Source organism: Scyliorhinus canicula, chromosome 6 (assembly GCF_902713615.1).
Source record: "Scyliorhinus canicula chromosome 6, sScyCan1.1, whole genome shotgun sequence".
Lineage (NCBI taxonomy): Eukaryota > Metazoa > Chordata > Chondrichthyes > Carcharhiniformes > Scyliorhinidae > Scyliorhinus > Scyliorhinus canicula.
The window spans coordinates 164,703,489-164,729,554 of NC_052151.1; the positions used below are offsets into that span (position 1 = coordinate 164,703,489).

The window sequence follows — 26,066 nt, forward strand, 5'->3', positions numbered from 1 at the left end:
TTCAGCAATATCACTGGGATCTTTCGGGAACGCCGGCGCGACCCTTCTGACACCTGCCAGCAACCCACCAACAGTTCACAACCCACACTTTGAAAAGCTTTCTTCCAGATTCCCCAGCCAGGTGAAGGAATCCCTCAGTGTCGACCCTGTTGAGACCCATCTTAATCTTGTAGGTTTCAACGACATCGCCTCGCATTCTTTCTGAAATCCAGAGAGTATAGACAAAACTTACTCAACCTCTCATTCAACGACAACTCTCTCATCCCGGAAACCCATCTAGTGAACTTTTGTGATGCTGCCTTCAATGCAAGTACATCCTTCATTAGATAAGGCGACCAAAACTACAGAGCACTCTTGGTGTAGCCGCTCCAGATCCCTGTAGAACTGCAGTAAGGTTCCTGTACTGTTCCTGTACACCAACACTTTTTTTAATAAAGGCCAGCATGCCATTTGTCTTCCAATTGCTGCTGTACTTGCATGCTAACTTTCTCTGTTCCTTACATGAGTGCACCCAAATCCCACTGAACATCAAGATTTAGAAACTTTGCACCTTTAAAAAATATTCTGCTTTTCTATTCTTACTGCAAAAGCAAATAACCTCCAGCTTCCTCAAATTATAATCCAACTGTCAAATTGTTGCCCACTCACTTAGAACATAGAACAGTACAGCACAGTACAGGCCCTTCAGCCCACGATGTTGTGCCGGCCATTTACCCTAATCCAAGATCAATCTAACCTACACCCCTTCAACTTACTGCTGTCCATGTGTCTGTCACTTAATCTGACTATATTGATGACTATATTGATGAGCGCGTGGGGGAGATGGTTAAGTTGTGGAATCAACGTCTTCTTGAGGTTGCAAGCCTTTTCCCTCAGGTTTGCTGACATTCTGCACAGTCTGGTGAAGACAGGTGGGATGGAGAGAGTGATATGAGTGTGCTGGGCCGATTGGCTGAGGACGAGCAGCCAAATTAGCTGCTGGCCCAATACGCAAATCGGAGGAGAGATCACCTCTGCATAATGAGATTCCAAACACAGAATCTGGTGTAGGACCCCGCCATTCTGGTTGGCGGGACAGGCAGTGCCAGAGCCGCCCGTCATTGCACTTCGGCTCAAAATAGGAGAATTCTGCTCAATAAGTTTGCCAAGCACAATTTACCTTTTGTAACATCATTTTGACTTTGTCTCATCATATTACAGCTTTTGATGTGAATGATTAAGACTTCCTTAATAATCCACCCCAGCATTTTCCTGATGTCAGGTTAACAAACCTATAATTCCTGTTTTCTCTCTCCCACCTTTCTTGAATAGCTTTATTTTTACCTTTAATCTGCTAGGACCATTTTAGAATCTAGGGAATTTTGGAAAATCATAACCAGCGCATCCACTATCTCTACAACTATCTGTTTTAAAACCCAAATATGTAGGCCATAAAGTCTAAGGAATTCTCTTAATTTTCTGCAATATTTGTTCTATGCTGTTATTAATTACCTTAATTTCCTGATTCTCAATAACCACTTATTTACCCTCTATTTCTGGTACATAACTTGTGATTTCTACTGTGAAGACAGGCAGACAATATTTGTTTAACATTTCTGCCATATCCAAAATGTCTCATGTCCCTGCCTTTAAGGGACTTGTGTTTATTTAGCTACTCTTCTCCTTTTTACATACCTTTAAAACCTCTTACAATCTTTTATATTCCCAGCCAGGTTACTGATTTTATTTTTTCCATTCTCATCAACTTTTTGGTTCTCCCAAGAGGATGCAGAACATAAACACCAACATTGAGCGGCTGAGTTGATGGCCTGCTTCCAAGCTGTTAAATTCTGTGATGTATTAATTTTGATTTAAACTTAAAATCTTATGATACAATAGGAGTCTTCTTAAGTTTACAGACTGTAGTGGTGAAATTGCATCTGCCAATAATTTGACAGTTTAGTATGAACTGAGTTTTTTGCAGACACATAAGATCGGATTTTACAGAGGGGTTAAAAAGTTAGTCGGAAACCGACTGATGAAAATGAACATGCTGCCTGTCTATACCAACGATGTCATGGTACGGGCACCATAGTATTGGATCAATTGGTTTGTTAACAAGCTCAATTGACCCTTAATTATTTAGTTACATATGGTGGGTGGACTGCCTATTCCACACCCGCCCATCCCTCTTATTAAGAGGACAGCTTGGGGTGAACGAGAAGGTGATGGGCCACCCACCCCTCATATTTTACATGCCCCTCTGCTGAATACATGCCCCGTGAAATCCAGCCCAGTAAAGGTATTTTCAAACCTATGTAATATTGGTTTGTGATTTTGCGTTACAGAAGATGTGCATATTTTGAGAACTGGTATTTAGCAGATTACAATAATTTGGATATTTATTGGTGACAAGACCTTCTTTAACATCTGGAATATCTGAGGCCAGTATTTTTATTGAAACAAATGAGACATAATTCCCCATGCTTCAATAAACTGATGAACTGCTGAAATAGAATCATGTATATAGCATGCATTCATTTGTATTAGAGTAATGTAGGATATTAAATCAATGGTTGTGTCCAGGTTGCATTGATTTATTTACATTCACTGGTGTTTAATAAAGTGCAAGGCCATCAAATCCTTTACTGTTGTTTATATTAACTTGTTTTTTGTTTTCTTTTGTTGACAGACCAGCAGTTCTCATGGTCACCTTCACAGCACTTCAATGAAGACATATATTCTCCTTCATCAAGGACCATGAAAGGATTAACTAGTAGCCGTACTCATCCCCAGCTCAGCTCAGCACACACTTGTGGCCTGGTGGCTGATGACTGTGAGCATTCTCATGACCATATGCACCATGGCTTGGATTCTAGGCAGTCGTACTTGCTCAGCCCAACTGACAGCTGCCAAATGGACCATCACCGTTGTTCGCCTAGAAGTTCAATACATTCTGATTGTATGATCCCCATGATGGTAGGGGAGCACATGTCAAGCAGTACTTTCCCAAGAATGCACTACACCTCACATTATGATTCCAGGGACGACTGCACGAGTGTCTCGCACACGGGCAGCAAGATTAATCGCATTCCAGCTAATCTGCTGGATCAGTTTGAAAAACAGTTGCCTCTGCAGCGTGATGGCTTTCATACCCTGCAGTATCAACGAACGTCCACTGCCACCGAACAGCGAAGTGAAAGTCCTGGCAGAATACGGCACCTTGTGCATTCTGTCCAAAAACTTTTCACCAAATCTCACTCGTTGGAAGGGACATCAAAAGGAAACATGAATGGCACAAAAAGCGAAGGGCGCCATTCGGATGATCACCACCATTCCCACCATCCCAAACACGGCAAGAGGAGTAAAAGCAAGGAACGAAAGCCAGAGCCCAAGCATAAGTCTTCAATGTCTGCCTGGTGGAGTTCAGATGACAACTTAGACAGTGATAGTACATACCGTACAGCAAGCGCAATGAGCAGACATCACATCGACCATATCTCTCAGTACTATCCAGAAAATATTCAGGGGGCCTTCAGTGATCTTACTTTGAAGATGTCAAAAAGCAACAATGATGTTAAATGTTCTGCCTGTGAGGGGTTACCCATGACACCCGAGGGGAAATATATGAAAAGAAGCTCCTGGTCCACACTGACTGTAAGCCAGGCGAAGGAAGCTTATCGGAAGTCATCACTTAATTTGGAGAAACCTCTCATCCATCAGGAAATAAAATCATCTTTAAGGCCATGTCATTACCTGCAAGTAAGTGGCAGTTTTCTAATATTGGCAGTAGAGTCATCATTTCCATTATGTTATTGATGTCTCTGTTATGAATGTAATGAGTATAATAAATAGATGTTAGTAATTACTGCACCAACTCCATTACCAGCCATTAAACCAGAAGTGCAGCATGCTCCATGTACTGAGCATTGTATTGATCTAAAAATACACTTTTTGACTAATATTAAGCTGTTGTAACAACTAACTTTCGTGTCGAGCATCCAGCAGATTAAACAATGTTGTATAAACAGATTGACAATTCCATTAGAAAAGCACTCACACAGGAACCTCCCACAGATGCTAACCAATTCATTGAAAGTAATGCACAGCTAAAATCCGATTCCCCGGTTAGCACAGGATATATTGGATCTTGAAGTTGTCAATTGGCATTTACAGCATTATCCATTCGAGGTAAACAGTGTTTCTGTTAAATTTTAATGAGTTATGGTTACATGCTGTCATCACCACTACCCATTCCCATGAAGTAACATTGTAATTTTGGTAACAAAGAGGTACTTGGACAATGTCTTATCCCCCAGTGGCCTGGAACCCTGGAAATCATAGGATCACTACAGTGCAGAAGGAGGCCATACGGCCCATCGAGTCTGTGCCGACCCTCTGAAAGAGACCCCATGGCCCCACCCTATCCCCGTCACCCACCTAACATTTTGGACACTAAAGGGCAATTCAGGTACTGCCAGTCCACCTCGCCTGCACATCTTTGTACTGTGGGAGGAAACTGGAGCACACAGAGGAAACCCACGCAGACACGGGGAGAACGTGCAGACTCCACACATACATTGACCCCAGGTAGGAATTGAACCCAGGTCCCTGACGCTGTGAGGCAGCAGTTCTAACCACTGTGCCACCCTCAATGAGCATGTTTGCTGGACTGTGGTAATATGAATGGTGGGTTGATATACAATGAACAAATGGATGGAACTCACTGTTAGAGTTGAACTAAATAAATGTCAGGTACTGGCAGACGTCTGCAGTGGGATGGGACCATTTCTGGAATAGGTATCATTTGGAAAGGAAACGGTGGCAATAGAGGGTGGGAAACACCTGTAAAGTGGCAACACTCAAAGAGGAAAAGAGAGAGTCAGACTTGAAAGGAAATTAAAGAGGGTTAAGCGGCAATAACTCTGGGGGCAGAGGTCAATTTTTGAAATCCTGAATATTTAAGATTGGAAAATGTACAGTGGCATTCTGCATTGTAGAGCTGGAAATGGTTGCAGGGGAACAATGATTTTATCGATGACGGTGAGAGCATTCAATCTGATGCTGTGAGAGAGAGAGCTCAAATTGGGATTGGCAAGGAGGAGATGATTGGTGAGTGGAACCTAGCATGAAACAAGATGCAAGTGGAAAAGGTTTGGATGGGTTGGGTGATGTCTGTGGCTTGGAGCCTGCAAATGATGAGCAGATTGCTGCTTTGTAATTGACCTGTGCTGGGATTACATATAGTTAGAAATACTTGGATGCCAACAGGATATATTTGAGCAGCGGTTTTAAAGGAACAGAGGAGGCGAGCAGCTGAATGCCACACACAGCCTCCAAAGTAATCATGGACTATGCCAAAAGAAATAAGTTAATTATGTAAATGTTCTAAATCTTGAATCAAATTCTTTGGCCGTTATTTAATGGGAGGAAAGTCCCGTTTTGGGCATGTTTAGCGGGGTGTTTCTCGTCTTTTTTTAAACTGGCCTCGGCAAGGAACGCCCCTGCGATGTTTAAAGGGCTCAGTGCAATTGACAGGCCAGAGAGGAGTGTCTCAGGTAAGTGGATAGGATTTGGATGGTCAGGGAGGTGGGGGGTATGCAGAGGTGGGCATCAGAGGGGATCCTGGCTGGAGATCAGGGGTTGAGGAGTCCATGGGGGTGGGAGGGGTTTGGAGGTTTGGGGAAGCATGGGGTACTGATCTGAGGGTGTGGGGAGGTTTTGTACCGGACAGTGGTGGGGTGTGGTGAGTTTGGGGGGGTCAGAGGCAGATCGTAAGAGGTTAGCGGTTTGGGAAGGTAGGAGGTCGGCTGTCGTCAGGCCAGGCCATTGGGCTGCGGTACATCAAGGGGATTGGGGTCAGCTCCACCCGGGGGGAGGGGGGGGGGGGGGGCAGGGTCAGGCAATGGTTGGATCTACGGGCGATTGGAGTTTTGGGGGAGGGGGTCATTTCTTGAGCAGGGTGCTGGCCTGCGGAGGGGAGATTGTTGGAATGCTGGGGTTGTGGGGAATGGCGTGGGGAGAGTGTGGGGAGTCCTGTGGGTGACAGACTCGAGTGTTTACAGTAGTTAACCAGATGTTAGAAGAGGTTTTAACTTTCCTAACTTTTCTGGGTAATTATTAGTGTAAAAGATAAAGTCGCCATTGTCCCAGGTGGCCAAAGGCTACTTTCCTCTTTGAGGAGAACTGACTGGTGATTTTTTTACCTGAGAATCACCACACCTCAGGAAAGGTTGAGAAGGTGGTGCCTTCATGAATAACCTCAGCCGGTACGGGGATTGAACCCGCGCTGCTGGCGTTTCTCTGCATCACAAAACTACTGCTCGCCAACTGAGATAAACCGGCTCCCAATTACTTGTGTAAGCCTGATGAACCATTCGATTTTGCGATTTAAGACACTTTTTCAGATGGTTCCCAGGGCAGAGCAATAGTCCAGAGGGGAGGAGGTGGCACAGTGGTATTGTCACTGGACTAGTAGTCCAGAAATACAGGATAATGATCTGGGGGACCCAGTTCAAATGCCATCACAGCAGGTGATGGAATTTAAACAGAATAAAATATCTAGAATTAAAAGTCTAATGATGACCATGAAGCCATTGTCGTAAAAAGCCATCTGGTTCACCAATGTCCTTTAGGGAAGGAAATCTGCCATCCTTACCTGATCTGGCAGATTTGTGACTCCAGATGCACAGCAATGTGGTTCACTCTTAAGTGCCCTCTGAAATGGTCTAGCAAGCCAACCACTTGTATTCATGAAAAAGGAATTAAACAGATGGATCACCCTGTGCCAGAAATGACAACGGCAAACCCAGCACTGCCGACCCTGCAAACTCCTCCTTACTAACATCTGGGGGCTTGTGCCAATGTTGGGAGAGCTGTCTCACAGATTAGTTAAGCAACAGCCTGACATACTCACAGAATCATACCTTACAGACAATGTCCCCTTACAGACACCAAAATCACCATTCCTGTCCTGTCTCACTAGGAAGACAGATTCAACAGAATTGGCAGTACAATGGTGTACAGTCACGAGGGGGTTGTCCTGGGAGTCCTCAGTATCACCTTTGGACCAAATGAAGTCTCATGGCCTCAGGTTAAACATAGGCATGGAAACCTCCTGCTGATTACCATAGGCCGTCCACCATCAGGGTGGGGATTTCAATGTCCATCACCAAGAGTAGCTCGGCAGTACCACCACAGACCAAGCTGGCCGGGTCCTAAAGGACATAGCTGCTAGACTGGGACTGCAGCAGGTGGTGAGGGAACCAACAAGAGGGAAAAACGTACTTGACCTCATCCTCACCAACCTGCCTGTTGCAGATGCATCTGTCCATGACAGCATGAGTAGATGTGACCACCGCACAGTCCTTGTGGAGACAAAGTCCCGTCTTCACATTGAGGATACCCTCCATTGTGTTTTGTGACACCAAACAGATCTAGCAACTCGAAACTGGGCATCCGTGAGGTGCTGTGAGTCACCAGCAGGAGCAGAATTGTTCTCAACCACAATCTGCAACCTCATGGTACAGCATATCCTCCAATGTACCATTACCACTAAGCCAGAGATCAACCATAGTTCAATGAAGAGTGCAGGAGAGCACGCCTGGAGTAACACCAGGCATTCCGAAAAATGATGTGTCAACCTGGTGAAGCTATAACATCGGACTACTTGTGTGCCAAGCAGCATAAGCAGCAAGTAATAGGCGGAGCTAAGCGTTTCCATAGTGAATGCATCAGATCTAAGCTCTGCAGTCCTGCCATATCCAGCCATAAATGGTGGTGGGCAATTAAACAACTCACTAGAAGAGGAGGCTCCACAATTATCCCCATCTTTACTGATGGAGGAGCCCAGCACATTTGTGCAAAAGACAAGGCTGAGGCATTCGCAACAATCTTCAGCCAAAAGTGCCGAGTGGATGATCCATCTCGGTCTCCTCAGGAGGTCCCCAGCATCATATATGTCAGTTTCAGCCAATACGCTTCACTCCATATGATATCACAAAATGGCTGAAGGCACTGGATACTGCAAAGGCTATATGGAAAATTGTTTAAGTATGTCCTGTACACAAGAGAGAGAACAAATTCAATCCAGCCAATTACCGCCCTCTTAGTCTACTCTCCATTATCAGGAAAGTGATGGAAGGAGTCATCAACGGTCCTAATAAGGGGCACTTACTCAGCAATAACCTGCTCACGGATGCTCAGTTTGGGTTCCGCCAGGGTCACTCAGCTCCTGTCCCCATTACAGCTTTCATTCAAACATGGACAAAAGAGCTGAACGTCAGAGGTGACATCAATGCAGCATTTGACTGAGAATGGCATCAAGGAGCCCTAAAACAAACAAAGTCAATGGGAGTCAGGAGTAAAATTCTCCGATAGTTGGTGTCATTCCGGCAGAAGGAAAATGGTTGTGGTGGTTGGAGGTCAATCATCTCAGCTCCAGGACATCACTGCAGGTGTTCCCCAGGGTAGTGTCCTTGGCCCAACCATCTTCAGCTGCTTCATCAATGAACTCCCATCATAAGGTGAGAAGTGGGGATGTGTGCGGATGACTGCATGATGTTCAGCACCATTCACGACTCCTCAGATAAAGAAGCAGTCCATGTCCAAATGCAGCAAGACCTGGACAATATCCAGGCTTGGGCTGACAAGTGGCAAGTTACATTTGCACCACACATGTGCAAGACAATGACCATCTTCTACAAAAGAGGATCTAACCATCGCCCCATGACATTTAATGGCATTACCATCACTAAATCCCCACAATAAACATCCTGGTGGTTACCATTGATCTGAAACTGAACTGGACTAGCCATATTAATACTGTGGCTACCAGGATAGGTCAAAGGCTAGGAATCCTGTGGCGAGTAACTCCCCTCCTGACCTCCCAAAGCCAGTCCAGCATCTAAAAGGCCCAAGTCAGGAGTGTAATGGAATACTCTCCACTTGCCTGGATGAGTGCAGCTTCAACAAAACTCAAGAAGCTTGACACCATCCAGGACAAAGCAGCCCCCTTGATTGTTCCCCCTTCCACAAACATTCAATCTCTCCACCACCGATGAACAGTGGCAGCTGTGTGTACCATCTACAAGATGTACTGCAGAAACTCGCCAAGGTTCCGTAGACAGCACCTTCTAAACCCATGACCACTACCATCTAGAACGACAAGAGCAGCAGAGACCTGGGAACCTCAGTACCTGGGAGGTTCCCCTCCAAGTTACTCACCACTCCAACTTGGAAATATATAGCCATTCCTTCACTGTTTCTGGGTCAGAATCCTGGAGCTCCCTCCCGAACTGCATTGTGGGTGTAGCTACACCTCAAAATCAGAGAATCCAGCCCATGGTGTTCAGCTTGATAATTCATAATTCCAACAACCAAATACTCACACAGATGTATAACAAGATTAGAGTCTGTTCCGTAGCTCACAATAACAGTACCAACCTTGAGTTGATTTGAAGAAAGTGTTAACAAGCCATCAGATGAATAGCAGCAAACATAAGAACTTAAGGAATAGGCTCAGAAATCAACCCAGCAAAATGATGAGAATGCCACCTCAGTACAGCTATTTATACCATTTGCTTACTTGGCACGTCTACAACTTTCTAATATTCCCGCAGCTGAGTCACACTTCCTGATACAAAGGTGTGATTTTGTTTTTGCATGGTTGGTCAATTCAAAGCGCTCGCTAATAAATATGCAGATTTTTGACAAAGCAGGTTAAAGCAGAAAGTGCAAGTAAATATTTCAAATGCGCTGCATAGGTCCCACCCAATGTGGAAGAAACATTCGAAGAACAACGATAACATAACTTCATAAAGTTACCTTTTCAATTGGCAGTTTCAGTTTCAAGGTTTGGAATGATCCAGATGATAGTCAGTCATTGTCATCAAGCTCAGACGCTGGTACTACTTTCATGCTGCATCACAGCTGTTGTTTTGCCATATGTCAGGAATATGTTATTCCACTTGCCCCTCTGATGACTCAGCTGATGAAAACCAGGAGTAGATGAGTCCTCGAGACTAGAAAGATCTCGGGTTTGATCCGCCTGATTTTTGCTATCTTAGCTTGTGGTTGCCTCCTTGGAAGTGGCCCAACTACTCCATTTGCGTTCCTAGTTTACCTTCCTACCGAGCATTTGTGCTGGGGAATAACCTTATAACCTCTAGACTATCCACCTCACTTGATTTGTTGCTGCCTCCAGTGACAATCAGCATGTTATTCATCAACACCTGCTCTGTATTTCCCTTCAAAATGTCCATTCATAGGTACACAAGCCCCTTAGTCACCCATGTTCGTATTTTGGATGATTACATTTGTTGTGTTATGCTTCTTCATGTAGCATAAGCTGCTTCCTTGCTGTATGCTCTGACAAAGGAAGGTTCAGACTTGGAGATAGGTTTAACACATTTATTGAACAGTTAACAATTCTCCTACTTGGGTTCAACTCTCCTGCTAATCTTGCTATAGTCACTCAGTCTAACTAACCAGTCTGCTCTAAGCCATGCGGTGGGTTAATGCTTCTGATCTGCCCCTGTCCTTCTCTCTGAGTGTCGCCTGTGGAAAGAGAAAGAGCATGTATGCCCTGCCCTTGTATATGGGTTGTTTAATGCCCCCTTGTGGTAGTGTCACCTCTGGGTGTCTTGACTGCCCATTGGTCGTGTCCTATTCTATGTGTTCATTAGCTGTATGTCTGCATGTCATGATGTCTCTTGTACTCCCTCTAGTGTTTACTTAGTTGGAGTGTATTTACATTAACCCCTTGTGTATTTGCAGTGGTGCATATCACCACAACATTGACATTCTAACTTGGCTCACAAATGTCCTTACCAAGCAGTCTATCTGTTTCTATGATTTGCCCTATAAAAGAAAAACGCATTGGTGTGCTCCTTAAAACCAAGTCACCTTCTCAGCCTTGGTATCTCCTGCAGCCCCCTACTTCTGCAGTCTCTGTCATGGATGAAGCCTCCTCCAATCATATTCTTGTACCACTCACCTACCCACCCCACTTTATATCTCTCCCAATGCCACATCATTCTGCATCCGCCCTTGGACAAAACTCTCCTCAAGTAGCTTACAACTGCATAAATTAGCCTTTGATCATCAGTTCTGGTTGAACCGCACAAGGTATTGAGCCTCATTCTCCTCTGCCAAAGCCACCTATGTGCTCCAGGATCATCCCAAAAACAAAGGAAACCTCTGACTTCTCTCTATGACCAACCGTTTCCTTGATCACCAAGCCAATCCTTAAATCTTCAACATTATATCCCAGAAACTAACAGATGAATATTAACAGTTCCTTCTTTGGCTTGCCATCCAATTGTTTATCATGCCTCTATATATATTTCAATAAATAATGATTCCAATTTCTCTCTTAGTGTCTTATTGCATAAATGCATCAATCAGAATACAAATGAGCTGGGTAGTTCATTACCTGATATGTACATAGTTAGTGGCTCCCAGTTCAGACAGCAGGGTTGAGAGAAAGAAGTCAAAAGTGATAACCTAAATCACTGTGCCATAAGCCCATTTGTAAAAAATGGGTATGGATGATGCTTGCTTCCAGTGTCTCATAAATGACACACAGTGTCCATCCTGTAAATAATACCCACAGTTCATCTTCTCAAATAAAATCTGTCTTAATGTCCATCTTCACCATTCAAACTTACTGTCCGTCTTCCCAAATAACACACACTGCTTACTTTCTCAAAGGTCACACAGGGCAAAATCTTACTGCATTAGTCTCGGGCGTAATGACAAGATCATTCTCTTGCCACAAGCCTGACATCCCAATAAGTTGCCCTTCCAGTTGCACTTTACCCGAGTAACCCAATTGACATCCTACCTCCAGATACCACAACCTATTAGAAACGTGGGCTGGGATGCTACGGTCCATTCTGTCAGAGGAAGATTTAAAGGGACTATGTTATGTTTCGGGAAAGCTCAGCAGCATTTACATTTTTCAGGTGGCAAAACCAGCAGGAATGGAGAGGAGAGATGGGAAGACTGTTCCCTGAGCTTTTCACTCTTACCCTTTTGGTGATATGCATCACTGTAAATACACAAGGGGTTAATGTAAATACACTACGACTAAGTAAACATTAGAGAGAGCACCAGAGACGTCATGACAAGCAGACATACAGCTAATGAACACATAGAATAGGACACGACCAATGGGCAGTCAAGACACGCAGAGGTGACACTACCACAAGGGGGCATTACACAACCCATATATAAGGACAGGGCACACATGCTCTGGCTCTTTCCACAGGCGACACTTAGAGAGTAGGACAGGGGCAGATCAGAAGCATCACACCCACCACGTAGCTTAGAGCTGGTTAGTTAGACTGAGTTACGATAGCAAGATTAGCAGGAGAGTCAAACTCATAGAGAACTGTGCTAATGGTTCAATAAATCACATTGAACTTACTTCAACATCTGGAGTATCTGTTGATCAAAGCTGTATCGAGTTGCAGCCTGTGTTATCCCAGAGTGCAAAACACAACAAACTTCTTATCTCTAAGTCCAGCTCAGGGACAACACTGGGTTCTCCCAAGAACAGGAGAAAAAGTGCAATACCTTCAATAAGACAGGCATCTGTTGAAAATGGCTGAAGAAGTCAGCAACTTGAATATGCTTCCTCCAACCTGGACACAGACAATGAGAGGATCCATGATGTCAGCAGGGCATGACAAGCGAGTGGCATAACACTTTCAGGTGCCAAGCCCACTTGCTACCTTGCCCATCAGCATTCTCCTGCACAACACTCCTCAGGTCAACACACCTTTCAGGTCCGCTCGTCCCTATCTTTCCATGCACCTCAGATACCCATCCAAACATCCAATACACCTGCTCACCCTTGGTCTTTGACCCTTCATACTCAGGCCTCATCCTCCACAAATGGTGTCCTTCTCTTCTTTGTACACAAGCTATAACCCTTTTGCTTTCTTTCCTTGCCGGAGAAGAGGGTACTCAAAGTGATGAGAAGCAGAGATGTAGGGATGGGGATAGATGCCATTTGGTGGTCTGGGGGGATGTGGATGATGATCCTAATGTGGCAGGTAGTTTATTGATCATTGGCAATACATGCCCACCTAGTCCACTGGAGAGGAGGTCTTGTCCAGGAGGCTGCAGATGTCAGCCTCCTGAGTCTCCTGAGGCATGTGCTCCGACATGTCAAGAGATCTGATCTGCCTGTGAACGCTGTGTTGGAAGATTCGTCTCCTACCAGTTGGATTTCAGTTTCTATCCCCCGCATCCTTGAAGTGGCTGAAATGAGGGCATCTGGGCTGCTGTTGGTGTGTCTCCTGCTGCTGTTGGGGTAGGTGGCAATGCTTCCTGCCCTTGATCCTCAACAGAGGTGAAAGGTGGAGTTACATGAAATGCTCCCATGCCCTGTTGAAAGCTAGCAAGAGGGATGTGGAACTGAATTGTAGAGAAGTGCTCAATAGGTGACCTGCCTTCCAAGAAGTTGGCAAATCCCTGTAAGGCAGAGAAAGCACTCTCTGAGAGAAGAAACGTTTTGAATCGCAGTCTCTCAATGTCCATGGCTGGAGCTCTTCAGAGTAACTGATCAAAGCCTTCCCTCCAGTCAGTTTCACTGCAGAATTTCTTGCTGCTGTGAAATTGCATTCTCCAGCTTGCTGGGTTGCAGACAGTGTGGGAATTTTATGCTGTTTAGGAGAGAATCCATGCACAAAATTACCCCAATTGTCTTTTTAAACACTTCACATAGTTTCCAAGGTGACCCGGGAGATTTCCTGTTCCAGTCATAACCTACCCCTGGGAAAGCCGAACAGGACGGAGTCACATTAGGATCCTGAGTTATCAGTTTTTTTGTTACTTTACCATTATTTTGTTACCTTCCTTCTGTGGCCTGATAAAATTCCACTCATCGTGTCCATATCCACAAATAACACTCACTGTCCCTCTCATAAAATGATACACTTTCTATTTCCTCGAGTCCCGCTCACTCCCCAGCTTCTTAAACAAAGTCCACTGTCCATCTTCCAAAATGACACATACTTTCCGCCTTGTCAAACAAGACTCACCGACAATCTTTCTAAATGACACCCACTGTCAATTTCTCAAGTTACAGACACTGTCCAACCTCTTAAGTGAGACACATTGTTGATCCTCTCCAAAGACACTCACTGTCCATCTGGTCAAATGGCATGCACTGTCTGTCCACTCAAATGCCACATAATGTGCATTTTCTAAATATAGAGTGTCCATCTTCTTAATAGATGTTCAGTACCCATATTTTGAAATAACAATACATTGTTCATTTTCTCAGATAAGATACATTGGGTGCAATTTTTCCATCATGCTCCAGTACCAATTCTGTTGCTCCAGGAGAAGTCTAAAATGGGCTTCATGACAGGTGCCGAAGCACGGGTCAGCCAGCTGACCTGTGGCGCTAGACATGATCTGGAGCACAATATCGGCGGGCATGATGAAACCGACTCCTTTAAATATGTCCAGCCAGTTTGAGTCACCGGCCGCATCGGCGAGGCCTCACCCGGACGTCACTTCGTACTGGTCTCCACAAGGTGAGTCCAGGCATGTGGCTGCTCCAGGGGCCTTGGAAGATATTGGGGCACCCCCCCCCCCCTCCCTCCCCCCCCCCCCGAGTGGTCTGGGCTGCCAGGGTGTCAAGAGCAGTTAGGGTGGCAACTTAGCACTGCCAGGGTGACTGGGGAAGTGCCAGATTGGCAAGGGAAGGGGTCTGAGGGGGCCATGACCCATGACCATGAAAAGGGGGAGTGAACATGGATATGAAGGATGGGGGTCAAGAAAGGGGCCTGAAAAAGGTACTGAAATGGGAGGGCCCCTCAAGGGGGGGGTACCTTAGCACCCCCATTGCGGGGTATGCTCACTTGGGGAGGGGCACTGCCCTGATGCCCACTAGGATTAATGGGTGTGGGTCAGGGTCACCATAACCTTCATTGAGGCAGGGGAGATTGCCCCTTAGGGGTCAAGGGTTGGGGGGTATTGCCCATGTCTGCAGGGGGGTTGTCTGTGGTTGGGGTGGGGTGTGTGGGGAGGTGTGGAGGACCCTCAAACTCACTTTGAGATCAGGGCACCCTTTCAAAATGGCGGCCCACTCTCTGAGGAGCCGATCTTGCTGGCGAGTTACCCCTGCAGATAGTTACCCCTGCAGAAAACAATTCTAAGGGCGTGATCGTCTGCCGCATCCCTAATGTCCAGGCATCTGACTATATGATCTTCGAGCTGGACCCTGCCCATCAAGATGCCTGGGCAGCAGGATTCTCCGCTATCACCGGGGTTTCCCTGGTCCTGGTGGTAATGATGGCATGCATGTTGCCTTGCACACACTGGGGCAACAGGGAGCGCCCATCATTAATCAGGGCTCTGTCCCTGATGCTCAACCCGTGTGTGACCACCACCTCTGGATCACGCATGTGTGTATACGCTTCGCAGGGACTGTGCAGACAGCTACATCCTGGGATACTTGGAGATGCCTGGCATCTTCTCGGACCACCTCCAGGTTGACAGGTTGGCGCTTGGGGATAAGAGGTACCCACTGAGGTCCTGGCTGATGACGCCAGCAGATAGGACAGAGATCGATGCAAAAACCCAATATAACAAGGCCCATTGCCACCTGTGCTGTCATTGAGCAGTGCATCGGAATGCTGAAAATGCATTTCCGCTGCATGGACCATTCTAGTGGTGTACTAGAGGACACCTCCAGAAGGTTGTGTGCTTTGTGGTGGAATGGTATCATGAAGGGCTGGAAAAGAAGGCTAGGGAGGACCCATGGAAAGGAGGCCAATTGGCAGTGAGGGTCCGGCATGCCCGGAGGGCCAGTGAGATCTTCAACTTCGCCAACTTCTTATAGCCCAAGGTCACCCTTCTCCCAGTTCTCTCCCCCTCTCTCCCCTCTGCCCCCACCAATTACACCCCCTCGCCCATTGTGCACCCCCATTCCCCACCCTTCCTCAGTGACTGGGACATACTCTGCAGCACCTTGGCAGTCTCTGGGACATGTCACCCTGCAACTGGGACATGATGTCAAGGCCCTCAGCCATGGCTGTCACTGACTCAGTTGCAGCTTGACAGAACCATTTCCTGTGCCCGTGTCCTTTGGGACTCCTCAAATTGGTTACTCACTAGCTGGAGTGTCGATGACATCCCCTCCTGAATCTTACGGTCGCACCCTAGCATCTGCATCAATTCCTAATCTTGTCCAGAGGCAAGGCATCTGGCTGGAACGCAGCTGAGCCATGGGATCCAGCAGACCTCCGACTGCTGGCTCCCTTGAAGGTTTGGCATCCGCCTCTTGTGCATCAGCATCAATATCACCCACTGAGGTGTGTGAATGGTGGGGATGACAGCCATAACATATTGATGGTGGCATTCTCAGAGCCCTCTTCCGAAGTGTTCTCTTGGGAGGCAGCGAGGGGCTGGGGGTGGGGGTCACAATCAGATGGAGACCGTGCAAAAGAATGGGCTTCTAGTCAATGAAAAAGGATAATTTTGTCTGACGTGAACTACTGATGTCGGTGCAGGTCATCTGGTTGTCGGGGAAGTGGATCCTCACCCCTGCGGTGCAGGCCACCTTCGCTGTCGGTGTCCACTCTATCCTCAGTCATCCCCCCCAATCTCCAGAGCCCGTTCCTCATATGGGTGCGAGAGCTCTGATATTCAGCATCCTGGCAACAGGTGTGGACACTGTTGCTGGGCATGGGTGCGTTGTGCTGGTGCGTGCTCAGGTATGCCGGGGTAAAGGCTCAATGGTGTGCTGGGGGAGGGGGTAGTGTGCGGTGCCAGCCGCTGACTTGTTGGGGGCAGGAGGGTGGAGATCTGGGATGTGGCAGCAGGACTGATGCCAGGTTCAGATGTCAACTCACCCGTGCAGCCTGGTCTTCTTCCTGCATTGGACTGTGGTCCTCCTGGTCACACTATCCGAGCTGACGACCGCTGCACTGACTCCCAGCACTACCGGCCCTGTGGCTGGTTCCCTGACTCCTCAGGGGTCGGATGTCCCGTCACGACTCCACGGCGTCCAGCAGCCAGGACAGGCCGGCATCTCCAAATCATGGAGCAGGTCTCTGTGATGGCATGTTTGGAGGGAGTGCTTTATGTGCTCTCCCCCATGTCAGCGGGGGGCTGTTCAGTGGGGTTAGGCGAATTAGCTGGTGGGATGGCCATTTCTGCCGTGAAGCCGTAGGGGATTATTTCCGGACCTAATTGACGTTAGATACCTGTCAGGGTCTTGCCGGGTCGGCCGGCAGGAAGCTCCCAGTAACTTGTTCTCGCTGCCTCGCTTAGTGCTTCTCCCAATAGATCACACCCTATATTTATTCTTCACACTGCAGCTTTCTCTATCACCATGGAAACCCAGTTGGAACTTAACCAACCCCCAGATATACAAACACCGTTGCCCAACATGAATCTAAAAGTAAGTCACAGGCACAGGAACATTAAATTCATCCCACCTTAAACTATAACTTGGACACGATTTATGAGTCACGTCCCACCAGAACCGGGATGGCATGCAGCTGGTAAATGCTGTGAGAGGCCTCTTCCAGGATTCCAGATGGTCATGATGCTGTGCGAATTCTAAAGAGATCTTACAATACGTCGTGATCTGGATCCATCCGCAATGGGTGGGATGCAGACCCACATAGTTAAGTGAGCTTAAGTGCTCACTTAACTATGCAGACGCCGGACCTTACCAGCTCCCAGGATCTGTCGGCCTCACTGAGGAGACCCCAGCAGGTACCAATTAGTACTGGTCCACATAAACGTGGACCAGGTGGAACGGCACCTGGGGGGTCTCCCGTGCTATTGTAGACCCTGGATGGTCGGGGACAGGGCAGGTTAACACCCTGGCTCTCCCTCTGGCACCTGGGAAGCTTGGCACTGCCAGGGTGGCACTGACAAGTGCCTGGATGGCACTGCCAGGCTAGCTGGGGCACTGCCAGAGTGTCCAGGTGCCAGGTGCCAAGGGCTACAGCATGAGAGAGGCCATGCCCATTAAAGTGGGAAAGAGGGGAGGTATGAAGGGTGGTGAGTTCAAGGGCAAGGATGAAGGGGCCTCCAAAAGCTTGGAGGGGATGAAGAGGGGCCCTCAGCAACACCACAGCGGGGTGTCCTCACTTGGGGGGTTTGGGATAATGCCCTTTTGTGTGGGGGTGACATTGCCCATGAATGGGGGTTATGGGTGACCCTCACGCTCACTTAGAGATCAGTGAACCCTTTCAAAATGGCGGTCCGATCTCTGAAGAGCCAGTTTGGCTGGCATGTTCAGCTCCCCTGTTATTACATGTTTTTTAAAACGTGGGCTAGACAGGGGAGAAACTCCCCAAGCCCCAAAAAAGTGACCGTGTGGTTAAATAGCAGTGTCGATCTCACCGACATAGCCAACGGGAAACACCCAGCCAAACCCGTCCCAAACGACACTGAGAATTCCGCTAATCTGCGCCCCTTATTTCCAATGTTTACCGAAACAGATATAAACCCCTTAAAATTACCTTTGTTTTCCTAACACAGAGCAAGGTCTTTAGTTTGAGATTCCATTTCCTAGACAGTACTGGAATACACCGGTCAGATTCCTCCACTCATTAAGCAATCCTAACTCCATTACCTCGTCCCACTCCCCCACATTTTCTCCGATCCCTGCAATTTTTGTTTCTCTTCAGACAAATATCCAATTCTCTTTTGAATTTTTCAATTGAATCTGCCTCCACAACACTCTTAGGCAAAGCATTCCAGATTCTAACCGTGTGCTGCATCAAAAGGTTTTTTTGGTCCTGATTTACCAATCACCTTCAGTCAATGTTCTGCGGTTCCCAATGCTTCAGCGAAAATAAAGTTTCTCCCCTGATGATTCTGAAAATCTCTACCATATCAAGGATAAGCAAATGAGTTCTCCCTGCATGCTGGCCAGTCTTTCTCTCTCAAGAATATCCCTGACACTAAATTATTTTTTTTAATTTAGAGTACCCAATTCATTTTTTCCAATTAAGGGGCAGTTTAGCATGGCCAATCCACCTAGCCTGCACTTATTTTGGGTTGTGGGGACGAAACCCACGCAAACACAGGGAGAATGTGCAAACTTCCACACAGACAGTGACGCAGAGCCGGGATCGAACTTGGGACCTCGGCACCGTGTGGCAGCTGTGCTAACCACTGCACCACCATGCTGCCCCCGAAACAGAATTACGTTGCTTCTTCAACCTGTTGCTGTTGAGACTTTTCTGCACAGAAAATGGTAGCTTCATTAACACTTCATTGGTTCCAAAGTTGTGACAGTTGGGTGTTGCATAAATCAATGCATTCTTTTTCTGTAATATTGATTGCACATTTCCTGTCAACAGCATCATATTTCATGTTCGCATTTAGCATGTGTGCTTATTCACTTGTACAAAATGCCACATGAGATTTATCTCGTAAGTACATAAAAATACAATGAAGCAGGCAGAGAACAATAAAAATCTATCAGGCACAAAAGAATCAGACCTTCCACAGATTATATACAATGTATCGAATCACTATATCTGATATTGTCAGAAAAATTTCAACATAAATGTTCACTGCTCCTCAAATGTAATTGTGCACTCCTTCAGACAAGACCTAGATCCATACTACAAGAACAATTGTTGCATCAGATATTTGATCCTCTCAGTCTATGCCTAACCCTTTATATTATTTTCAAAAGAATTTGGACATTACACCCCCAAGTATTTTTGTTGGATTCTGTTCCACAAGGAATAATTGTTACAGAACCCACAGACAATACTTCTCCTGACCATGAGTGAGACCCATAACAAGTGCCTATCAGACATGTGTCACCTTTACAGACGCACGGCAGCACAGTGGATAGCACTGTGGCTTCACAACGCCAGGGTCCCAGGTTAGATTCCCCATTGGGTCACTGTCTGTGTGGAGTCTGCACACTCTCCCTGTGTCTGCGTGGGTTTCCTCCGGGTGCTCCGGTTCCCTCCCACAGTCCAAAGACGTGCAGATTACGTGGATTGGCTATGCTAAATTGCCTTTAGTGTCCAAAAAGGTTAGGAGGGGTTATTGGGTTATGGGGATAGGGTGGAAGTGAGGGCTTAAGTGGGTCGGTGCAGACTCGATAGGCCGAATGGCCTCCTTCTGCACTGTATGTCCTATGTTCACAGTCGCCTTTACAAGTATCCATTATTGCCTCGCTTAACACCCCTTTTCTGTGCATTGAACGCATGATGTGAATAACACAATCACATTTTAATTCCTCATATATTCACATCCCAAATGAAATTTGCTTCAATCTATCTGGGTATAATTGTTATCAATCTAATTCAACAGTCTAATTGATTGAATAAGTTCACATATTAAGCAACAAATTACTTGCAAGTGGAAATTCAGGCTTCAAACAATCTAAATTGTCATAAAAAAACTCCATTGTTGCAACAAGTTTTAATTTATTTATAAGAAATATGGGAACAATAATTGATTGGTTCAATAATCATAGTGATCAATCTCTGTCAGTTAGTTGACAACAAACCGCGACATGAGATGAGGAAAGTCTTAATGGTGGAAAGGTAGATAAGCTTCACGTATATGCCCTGTATCAAAATTATTTAGGAGAGAGTGGGAGGATAGTGTATGTTTAAAATGTCAAAATTGCCCAACTTCATCCCATTTCTGGCAACTGTATTCACTGGATGTGTCAGACTCTCGTTAAAGACCCCACTAAAAACGGCAGGAACCAACTTAAAGTGGACCAAGTACAGCATGCTGATGCTATTTATTCTCTCCACATCACTTAGGAGTTACAGGTGACAGCAACAACAAGGTGGGAGGAATCGATTAGTCAGAGAAAAGCCAATTAATTTTTGGAATGTTGCCTGGTTTTAAGCTACTTGTCATGAGGGCGAGCAGGAGCTCACCCTCAATCATCACAAAGATGTCTTTAGCCTGCCCATCATAGCCACAGCTCCAGCTTCTCCAATCCATCAACCTCCTCCATTAATTTCCCTCAGAAACCTTCCTTCTCTGACCCCACTCTGTCCCCTCTTAGGAGTGATTTGAGACTTGCCCCTCCCACTGACTACTCGAGTCGATTCGCACAGGTCCCTGGCTGCACACACATTCCTGTCCAGGAGCCAGATAGTTAATCTAGTCGGCCCATCAGACAGAAGTCTACGCAGAGTTAGTTCAGTGAGTCTTGGCAGTTAAAATGCTGGGTTACTTGTCTTGGTTTGGCCCACCTGAATACGTTCCATTGAAATCAGCGCCTTTCAGAAGATAGTTTTGAATTTACTCTCCTGCCCATTCCGGCTTTAAGTATAGATCTCTCTTTACAGGACAAGGTGAAACAGGTGATCTGGTCATTAACAAATCATGAAAACAGCTATCATATTGCATCTGAACCCCCTCTTTTCCAGTGAAACACTTTGCATAATTTCACTCCTGAAAATTGAATCCTTCCATCCTCCTAACCATTCTGGTTGCTAATCCTTTCAATTGCTGCAATACCCTTTCTGGTCACACCAGTGATTTAGAAAGCTGTAAGATTACCTCACAATTTTGGCTCCGTATTTATCATTTAATGCATCCCAACATCAAATTTGCTTTCTATTAATCTATAATCAGTGAGCCAGATACATTTAAAGCAGAATGTTAAATATCCTCCCAAAATAATAACAGTGGAGATAGCCATTCAACAGATGTATTGTTTTAACTTTTATTGCTTCCATTTAATCCTCATTCCTCTATTGCATCTGTTGAGTGGTCTTTGCTGGGAAAGCATTTTAAAGTGCTGGAGTGCATCTCGAGGGAATTTAAATGATTATTATTAAATTATTTGAATGCAATGTATCTCAGTAATAAAGAGACATCTGGAATACCTGTACCATTTTATGTATCCTACCTTCTAAAGGACTTTGAGCAACAACGATGATTCAAGAACCAGAGTTTTGCACCATGAGCAACTCACACAAGCTCTCCCCATCGGAAGGAATATAAACTGGTTAACTGCTCTTACTTAATACTTGTACAGTAAGAAGTCTTACAACACCAGGTTGTAAGACTTCTTACTGTGCTCACCCCAGTCCAACGCCGGCATCTCCACATCATTAATACTTGTACTATGTAGCACTCAGGTGAAATATTTTGCCACTCATTGTGGGATACTTTAGTTCAAAATAGGATCTCCTATATGAGCACCCCTTGAATAAAAAATAATGCATTATTAAAGTCATGGATCAACAGAAGATCATTATGATTATTAAGCCTGTTCTTTTTTATTGTGAAATTAGTTATAGGTGTGCAATGTGGAAAATGAACTGACTTGCAACTAAAAGCCATGCTAAACTCAAGACAATGCTCAAATTGTCTCTAACTTGTGATGCATGGTGGCACAATGGTTAGCACTGCTGTCTCACAGCGCCAAGAACCCAAGTTCAATTCCGGCTTCGGGTGACTGTCTGTGTGGAGTTTGCACATTCTCCCCGTGTTGGCGTGTATTTCCTCCGGGTGCTCCAGTTTCCTCCCACAGTTCAAAGATGTGTATATTAGGTGGATTGGCCATGATAAATTGCCCCTTGAGTGTGGGGGCGTGGATCTAGGGTGCTCTTTTGGAGGGTCGGATCAAACTCGAAGGGCTGAAAGGACTTCTTTTACTGCAGTTATTCTATAATTTATTTGTTTCTGCACTGCACAGCTTGGGAGTGCCACGAGAAGCACATACTCTATTTTAGTGAAGACCTGCAGACATTGTAAAACTCTGCATGAAGCAACAGCAAATATAGAAAGAAGTAATTATATATTGGAATAATTCAGGTGACCGTTCAATGCAAGATTGAAAAATGTGCACCTTTTCTCACTGTATACATTTTCAACCCCTTTGGATATTGTCAGGCGTGAAAAGAAAATCTGAATTGCATTCTCTGGGTGTGTTCGGAAACTGCATGAAGGTGCAATTGTTCATAACCTAAATTCTGCACAGTTAGTCTATATAATCGAACCAGACTTGAGTTAATAATGATGGAATATGGGCGGGATTTAACTAAATGTGAATAAAGACCCACAGCTTGATTAGCCGAGAAACACAATGCTGTAAAATGGCACTGGCGTTAGATAGGGGGCCTGAGGCGGGACCGCGCGGCCGAGACCATACATAGCCCCATTTTATGCATTGAGGAGCTCTGCTCGCCGGAACTCATGCGGAGGGGCGCGGATTTGACACCAAATCGCAGTTCTCCTTCACTCTGACAATGGCATCGATGCGGCCTAGAACGCATGTACAATAAACACTGTTTGCATTGATGCCTGATCAAATGCACAGAGACAAGAGTTGAATACAACTGAGGCTTTATTAGTCTAAGGTGTGTGGCCTCCTACAGCTGCTGGCGAAATGGCTGCTGTACAGGGAGCACACACATTTATACTCCGCCTACTGGGTGGAGCCAGCAGGCAGGGACTACCCCCATACATGTAGTACAGGGTCTTACCACACATCTCCTAATATACACAACAGTGGTGATTACCACATTCACCCCCTGTTAAAATTCAGTCCGGCAGGGGTGGTGGAGAACTATGTACAGAGCAAGTTTAATATACAGAGGCAAGGCCTGTACAAGGTGCTTTAACAGTCCCTAACCAATTACAGGTTTAGCTGGTCCGTGGCCTTGATGTGATATTGGGAGCGACGCAGTGGTGGCGGCGATTCCGGTGGTGGTCTGATCCTCGCTGACTCCGGGAGCATGCCGAAATCCTCTTCATTCTCGGGCATGGGCAGGGGGAGGACGAATGGGGTGCTGCTGGATGCACGGGGGGGGAGGGGAGTGTGGCGCCGGGACGGGGAGGTATGTGTGTCTGGAACCTGCTGGTGCCAGGTCCCTGAGGGAGACAGTATCCTGGCAGCTGGCGGAGTATGCCACGTAGGCATACTGGAGGTTAGCGTGGAGTAACTGCAGCCTTTCAACCAACGGGTCCGCCTTGTGGAATCGTACGTGCTTACGGAGGAGTACGGGCCCTGGAGCTGTGAGCCAAGTCGGGAGCGACACCCTGGATGTGGACTTCCTGGGGAAGGCAAAGAGACATTCATGGGGTGTGTCGTTAGTTGCAGTGCATAGAAGCAACCAAGTGGAATGCAGTGCGTCAGGGAGGACCTCCTGCCAGCGGGAGGCCGGGAGATTTCTGGATTGTAGGGCCAGCTGGACGGCCCTCCAGACCGTCCCGTTCTCCCTCTCCCACCTGCCCGTTTCCCCAGGGATTGTAGCTGGTCATCCTGCTGGAGGCAATACCCCTGCTGAGCAGGAACTGACGCAGCTAATCACTCATGAATGAGGATCCCCTGTCACTGTGGATGTAGGCGGGGAAGCTGAACAGAGCGAAGATGGTGTTGAGGGCTTTGATTACGGTGGCAGACGTCACGGGATGGCGAAGGGGAATCTGGAGTACTCATCGACCACACTGAGGAAGTACGTGTTACGGTCGGTGGAGGGGAAGGGCCCTTTGAAATCCACGCTGAGGTGTTCAAAGGGGCAGGAGGCCTTCGCCAGGCTGCGTGGCGCAGCTGGTAGAAGTGCGGTTTGCACTCCGCACAGACCTGGCAGTCTCTGGTGATAGCCCTGACTTCCTCGATGGTGGAGCAGATTTCGGGCCTTTATGAAGTGGTACAACCCTGTGACCCCCTGGTGACAAAGGTTGTCGTGCAGAGTCCGGAGTCGATCTACTTGTGTGCTGGCACATGTACCTCAGGATAGGGCATCTGGGGGCTCGTTGAGCTTACCGGGGTGATACAAAATCTCGTAGTTGTAGGTGGAGAGCTCGATCCTCCACCTCAAGATTTTACCGTTCTTAATCTTGCCACGTTGTGTGTTGTTAAACATAAAGGCTACCGACCATTGGTCAGTGAGGAGAGTGAATCTCCTGCCGGCCAGGTAATGCCTCCAATGCCGCACAGTTTCAAAGATAGCTTGGGCTTTTATGACGGAGGAGTGCCGAATTTCGGAGGCATGAAGGGTGCGGGAAAAGAATGCCATGGGCCTGCCTGCCTGGTTGAGCGTGGCAGCTAGAACGACATCTGATGCGTCGCTCTCCACTTGAAAGGGTAACATCTCGTCAACTGCGTGCATCGCGGCCTTGGCGATGTCGGCTCTAATACGGTTGAAGGCCTGTTGAGCCTCGGCCGTCAAGGGAAAAAGGGTGGACTGGATGAGTGGGCAGGCTTTGTCCGCATAGTTTGGGACTCACTGGGCGTAGTAAGAAAAGAACCCCAGGCAGCGCTTGAGGGCCTTGGGGCAGTGGGGAAGGGGGAGCTCCATGAGGGGGCGCATGCGGTCAGGATCGGACCCCAGAACTCTGTTCTGGACCACATAGCCAAGAATGGCTAAGCAGTTTGTGCTGAATACATGCTTCTCCTTGTTATAGGTGAGGTTTAGGAGAGAGGCGGTGTGGAGAAATTTGGCACGGTTGGCATCGTGGTCCTGCTGACAGTGGCTGCAGATGGTGACATTATCTAGGTCCAGGAAGGTGGCCTGCAGCCCGTACCAGTTGATCATTCGGTCCAACTCCCTTTGGAAGACCGAGACCCCGTTGGTGACGCCGAAGGGAACCCTGAGAAAGTGGTAGAGGTGGCCATCTGCCTTGAAGGCAGTGTATGGGCGGTCCGCCTTACGGATGGGGAGCTGGTGGTAGGTGGATTTTAGGTCTACAGTTGTGAAGACCCGGTACTGTGCAATCTGATTGACCATATCAGATATGCGTGGGAGGGGGCACGTGTCGAGCTGCGTGTACCGATTGATGGTCTGGCTGTAGTTCACGACCATTCGTTGTTTCTCCCCGGTGTATTGTTCCTTGTGTCTTAATAAAGCTCGTAGTCTCAAAGGTGGAGAAGATGATTTATTGTGATTTTGTTCTGTCATCAGAGCTTAACTTACGGCTACTTCAAATGCTGCCTGCCTGTGTGTCTGTGTCCTGCTACCAGTTCTCCCTTCCGTGAAGTGTGTCCTCACTTCCTGTCCCTGTGTATTTATAGCTCTCCCGTGCTGCCTCTAGTGCTTGCTCCGTTGTATTGCATCTACACTGATACACAATCACCACACCCGGTATTCACCACTACCACT

General features: G+C 46.8%; 1 protein-coding gene across 5 annotated transcripts in view; it reads left to right on the forward strand.

Moving 5' to 3' along the window:
• The window catches only part of dlgap2a (discs, large (Drosophila) homolog-associated protein 2a), a 1,284,003-nt gene that overhangs the window by 1,125,847 nt on the left and 132,090 nt on the right, over nucleotides 1-26,066 (forward strand). For all 5 annotated transcript variants that reach the window (XM_038800403.1, XM_038800402.1, XM_038800404.1 and 2 more), the window contains one exon: nucleotides 2,672-3,741. In XM_038800403.1, coding sequence (XP_038656331.1) covers nucleotides 2,672-3,741 — 1,070 coding nt within the window. The remainder of the gene's footprint in view (nucleotides 1-2,671; nucleotides 3,742-26,066) is intronic.